This window comes from Entelurus aequoreus, linkage group LG18, assembly GCF_033978785.1.
Source record: "Entelurus aequoreus isolate RoL-2023_Sb linkage group LG18, RoL_Eaeq_v1.1, whole genome shotgun sequence".
Taxonomy (NCBI): Eukaryota; Metazoa; Chordata; class Actinopteri; order Syngnathiformes; family Syngnathidae; genus Entelurus; species Entelurus aequoreus.
Genome location: NC_084748.1, coordinates 46,556,138 through 46,562,137, shown reverse-complemented (window position 1 = coordinate 46,562,137; position 6,000 = coordinate 46,556,138). Strand labels below are relative to the sequence as shown.

Genomic DNA, 6,000 nt, shown 5'->3' with positions numbered 1-6,000 from the left:
AACAATATCACAATACGATATTTATCACGATATTAAGGCCACACTACGATATCATTGGGGTTTACGTCCCAAAAAAATGCCATAGTGTGTAAAATGAAGTGTCAGCAATGTTTAGGATAAACACACTTACTGTAATTGAACACAAACATAACATTAAAACGTTTTAGTCATGTTTATGACTACAAACACGTATTAATAAGTGCAAATAATTGTGCAGGAACATCCACTGTTTCAAGCAAATATTTAAAATAAACCTTCCAGTTGACGTCTTTAAAGTGACAAATGTACCGTATTTTCCGGACTATGGAGTGTATAAGCCACACCCACTAAATGTTAGGAAAAAAACACACATTAGTCGTAGATAAATAAGTTGTAAAATGAGTTATTTACACAGAAATATTCTGTAAATGTTTATTTACATACCTTAATTGTTTCCAAACGGTGTCTGTAACACGGCAGTAAAACGGCTGATCAAACAAAACAGAAGTCATGGTCATGGACCCACTAGCTGCGCAAGCTAGCTCCCCAATCAGCTAAACAGACTCAACCACTCCACGGTGACGCTTTGGTGAATTTACTGAGGAATTTGTGAAACTGAAACAATACAAAAGTAATAGCCGTTGTAAGTTAATGATACTAACACAGACACTCGTGTTAGCATATTAGCAAATGCTAACAACGCTTGCTTCATGACATTACAATAGCACGTACAGATATGCATGAAAACACTCCTACAAACATGAAACATGGGACGGTTTAGTAAGTAAGAATTGTTTTAGTTATATTGTAAAACTTACAAGCGTTGCTTGGAGCAGTGTTTTTCAACCACCTATTTGGGGTAAAAAACATTTTTTGCAAACCAGTAATTATAGTCTGAAAATGATGTGTTGTTGTTGAGTGTCGGTGCTGTCTAGAGCTCGGCAGAGTAACCGTGTAATACTCTTCCATATCAGTAGGTGGCACCAGGTAGCTAATTGCTTTGTAGATGTCGGGAACAGCGGGAGGCAGTGTGCAGGTAAAAAGGTATCTAATGCTTAAACCAAAAATAAACAAAAGGTAAGTGCCCCTAAGAAAAAGCATTGAAGCTTAGAGAAGGCTATGCAGAACCAAACTAAAATTGAACTGGCTCCAAAGTAAACAAAAACTGAATGCTGGACGACAGCAAAGATTTGCTGTGTAGCAAAGATGGCGTCCACAATGTACATCCAAACATGACGTGACAATCAACAATGTCCCCACGAAGAAGGATAAAAACAACTGAAATATTCTTGATAGCTAAAACAAAGTAGATGCGGGAAATATCGCTCAAAGGAAGACATGAAACTGCTACAGGAAAATACCAAAAAAAGAGAAAAAGCCACCAAAATAGGAGTGCAAGACAAGAAGTAAAATACTACACACAGGAAAACAGCAAAAAAGTCCAAATAAGTCAGGGTGTGATGTGACAGGTGGTGACAGACAGTACACCTACTTTGAGACAAGAGTTATTGATGCATGCTTGGTTATGCTTTAAAGTCATATCCAACAATTGCGACAACGACTTTTTACTGTCAACTGAGTTTCGTTTTTTTCATGATTTCTGCTGGTGGTGTGCCTCTGGATTTTTCAACGCAAAAAATGTGCCTTGGCTCAAAAAAGGTTAAGAAACACTGGCTTGGAGTGACGAATGAAGAGTCCACGAGTAGAAACGCTGTGGACGGCTGGAAGACGGAACGGCACTTCTACTTCCGGTTGAAAGCTGACACTACCGGCTCTGCAGAAGAAACAAAGACCATGACGTGCATGTCTGGTTTGTCGTCCCTCAGGTGGAGTATGTGATCAAGTGTGACATGTCGTCCCTCCAGAGGGTCTTGTACAGACACATGCAGGCCAAGGGTGTGCTGCTGACCGACGGCTCGGAGAAAGACAAGAAGGTGGAGTCTTGCAAATCAGACGATAATTGTCGCAGTTAGGAATTGAACCAAATGGTGCTTCCTTGTGCATGATCAGGGCAAAGGCGGCACCAAGACGCTGATGAACACCATCATGCAGCTGAGGAAGATCTGCAACCACCCATACATGTTCCAGCAGATTGAGGTACAGCCGAACCTCCATTTACAAACTCGGCTGGTTCGTAAGTGGAAAAGTTTGTATGGTGAAGCGCATTTCTCCATAAGAAACAATGTAAACATGAACAATTGGTTCCGGCCTCGACAAAAGTCCTTATTTCAGTGAAGGTTTCTACACTTTGAACACAAGTACATCAAACATAACAAGAAGGTGAGGAATTAGCTACGGTCTCTCTTTATTAACAACAACCACAAGTTGAACTTTCCTCTTAAAGCGCTGCTCTGCCAACACACACAAAAGTCACTTAGCCCTGGAAAAAAAATGCCACACTTAAAGAGTACAAACATATTAATACTAGAGATGTCTGATAATATCGGACTGCCGATAAATGCTTTAAAATGTAATATCGGAAATTATCGGTATCGGTTTCAAAAAGTAAAATGTATGACTTTTTAAAACGCCGCTGTACGGAGTGGTACATGGACATAGGGAAAAGTACAAGAGCAGTTGCGTCTCCCAGTCATACTTGCCAACCCTCCCGATTTTCCCGGGAGACTCCCGAATTTCAGTTCCCCTCCCGAAAATCTCCCGGGGCAACCATTCTCCCGAATTTCTCCCGATTTCCACCCAGACAACAATATTGGGGGCGTGCCTTAAAGGCACTGCAATTGCGTGCCGGCCCAGTCACATAATATCTACACTGTAAAAAAAAAATCCTATTTTTATGATTAATTTACTCTAAATTTCTACTGTAATTTTTCTATTTTTTTTAAAATAGTTTATAAAACTGTAGAATTGAAGACATTATCTGTAAATAAACAATCCGCCTGTTATTTTAAGTAATATGCCAGTAATGACAAACTATGTATATTTCAATTTTTTTTACAGAAAAATCAATCAATCAATCAATCAATGTTTATTTATATAGCCCTAAATCACAAGTGTCTCAAAGGGCTGTACAAGCCACAACGACATCCTCGGTACAGAGCCCACATACGGGCAAGGAAAAACTCACCCCAGTGGGACGTCGGTGAATGACTATGAGAAACCTTGGAGAGGACCGCATATGTGGGTAACCCTCCCCCTCTAGGGGAGACCGAAAGCAACGGATGTCGAGTGGGTCTGACATAACATTGTGAAAGTCCAGTCCACAGTGGATCCAACACATCAGCGGGAGTCCAGTCCACAGCGGGGCCAACAGGAAACCATCCCGAGCGGAGACGGGTCAGCAGCGCAGAGATGTCCCCAACCGATGCACAGGCTAGTGGTCCACCCGGGGTCCCGGCTCAGGACAGCCAGCACTTCATCCATGGCCACCGGACCTATGCAACTCCCCCTCGCAAGGGACAGGGGAGAAGAGGAGAGAAGAAAAGAAACGGCAGATCAACTGGTCTAAAAAAGGGGGGGGTCTATTTAAAGGCTAGATTATACAAATGAGTTTTAAGATGAGACTTAAATGCTTCTACTGAGGTAGCATCTCTAACTGTTACCGGGAGGGCATTCCAGAGTACTGGAGCCCGAATAGAAAACGCTCTATAGCCCGCAGACTTTTTTTTGGCTCTGGGAATCACTAATAAGCCGGAGTTCTTTGAACGCAGATTTCTTGTCGGGACATATGGTACAATACAATCGGCGAGATAGGCTGGAGCTAAACCGTGTAATATTTTATACGTAAGTAGTAAAACCTTAAAGTCGCATCTTAAGTGCACAGGAAGCCAGTGCAGGTGAGCCAGTATAGGCGTAATATGATCAAACTTTCTTGTTTTTGTCAAAAGCCTTGCAGCCGCATTTTGTACCAACTGTAATCTTTTAATGCTAGACATAGGGAGGCCCGAAAATAATACGTTACAGTAATCGAGACGAGATGTAACGAACGCATGGATAATGATCTCAGCATCGCTTGTGGACAAAATGGAACGAATTTTAGCGATATTACGGAGATGAAAGAAGGCCGTTTTAGTAACACTCTTAATGTGTGACTCAAACGAGAGAGTTGGGTGGAAGATAATACCCAGATTCTTTACCGAGTCTCCTTGTTTAATTGTTTGGTTGTCAAATGTTAAGGTGGTATTATTAAATAGATGTTGGTGTCTAGCAGGACCGATAATCAGCATTTCCGTTTTCTTAGCGTTGAGTTGCAAAAAGTTAGCGGACATCCATTGTTTAATTTCATTAAGACACGCCTCCAGCTGACTACAGTCCGGCGTGTTGGTCAGCTTTAGGGGCATGTAGAGTTGAGTGTCATCAGCATAACAGTCAATCAATCAATGTTTATTTATATAGCCCTAAATCACAAGTGTCTCAAAGGGCTGTACAAGCCACAACGACATCCTCGGTACAGAGCCCACATACGGGCAAGGAAAAACTCACCCCAGTGGGACGTCGGTGAATGACTATGAGAAACCTTGGAGAGGACCGCATATGTGGGTAACCCCCCCCCTCTAGGGGAAAACAGTGAAAGCTAACACCGTATTTGCGTATGATGTCACCCAGCGGCAGCATGTAAATACTAAAGAGTGCAGGGCCAAGAACCGAACCCTGGGGAACTCCGCACGTTACCTTGACATAGTCCGAGGTCACATTGTTATGGGAGACGCACTGCATCCTGTCAGTAAGATAAGAGTTAAACCAAGACAAGGCTAAGTCTGACATACCAATACGTGTTTTGATACGCTCTAATAAAATATTATGATCGACGGTATCGAAAGCGGCGCTAAGATCAAGAAGCAGCAACATAGATGACGCATCAGAATCCATCGTTAGCAATAGATCATTAGTCATTTTTGCGAGGGCTGTCTCCGTAGAGTGATTTGCCCTGAAACCGGATTGAAAAGGTTCACAGAGATTGTTAGTCACTAAGTGTTCATTTAGCTGCTGTGCAACAGTTTTTTCGAGAATTTTGGAAATAAACGGAAGGTGGGAGACCGGCCGGTAGTTTACCATGAGGTCAGGATCGAGGTTAGGTCTTTTGAGCAGAGGATGAATAACCGCTTTTTTGAATGCTAGGGGAACAGTGCCGGAGGAAAGTGATAAGTTTATAATATTTAACACTGATGGACCTAATAATACAAACAGTTCCTTGATAAGTTTCCCAGGAAGTGGGTGAAGTAAACATGTTGTTTGTTTTATCCCACTTACACGCTGTAATAATTCCTCTAATGTTATTTCATCAAAAATAGAGAGACTATTTTGGAGGGCAGTGTCCGTCGTATATACAGTCGTATTTGTGTTAATAGAGCCCAGTTGTAGCTGGGATGCGTTGTCTTTAATCTCCTTTCTAATGAGTTCAATTTTCTTATTAAAGAAATTCATAAAATCATCTGCTGAGTGGGTGGAGCTACTGGGAGGAGTCCCTTGTTGGGTTAGCGATGCTACTGTACTAAACAGAAATTTAGGATCGTTTTTGTTGAGGCGGATGAGATTTGAGTAGTATTTAGCTTTAGCTAAGGTAAGCATGCGTTTATAAGTTATTAAACTATCACTCCATGCTTGATGGAAAACCTCAAGTTTAGTCGCGCGCCATTTGCGTTCCAGTTTTCTACATGATAATTTATGAGCTCTAATTTCTTCTGTAAACCATGGGGTGCGCCTTTTAGGGGCCCTTTTTTGCTTTAGCGGTGCTATACTATCAATAATTTCGCGCAAGGCATCGTCAAAGTTGTTAGTGAGTTTATCAATAGAGCCGACATAATTTGGGAATGGTGCTATTACCGAAGGCAGTAGGTCAGCAAGAGTCATCGTTGTGGCAGCATTAATGTTGCGGCCGCTATAGCAGTTATTATTATTATTAGCTTGTTGACAAAGAGTCAAAACTTCAAATTTTATAAGGTAATGATCGGACATTACTTTAGTATATGGAAGTATCATAACTTTGGAGGTGGTGACACCCCTGACAAGCACTAGATCTATTGTATTACCGTTGCGATGCGTGGGTTCATGTATTATTTGTGT

At 41.7% G+C, this 6,000-nt stretch overlaps 1 protein-coding gene across 3 annotated transcripts in view; it reads left to right on the top strand.

The window, feature by feature from the left end:
• LOC133634198 (transcription activator BRG1-like) overlaps positions 1-6,000 on the top strand; it is a 52,723-nt gene that overhangs the window by 23,698 nt on the left and 23,025 nt on the right. For all 3 annotated transcript variants that reach the window (XM_062027281.1, XM_062027279.1, XM_062027280.1), the window contains 2 exons: positions 1,806-1,913; positions 1,990-2,076. In XM_062027281.1, the coding sequence (XP_061883265.1) occupies positions 1,806-1,913; positions 1,990-2,076 (195 nt within the window). The remainder of the gene's footprint in view (positions 1-1,805; positions 1,914-1,989; positions 2,077-6,000) is intronic.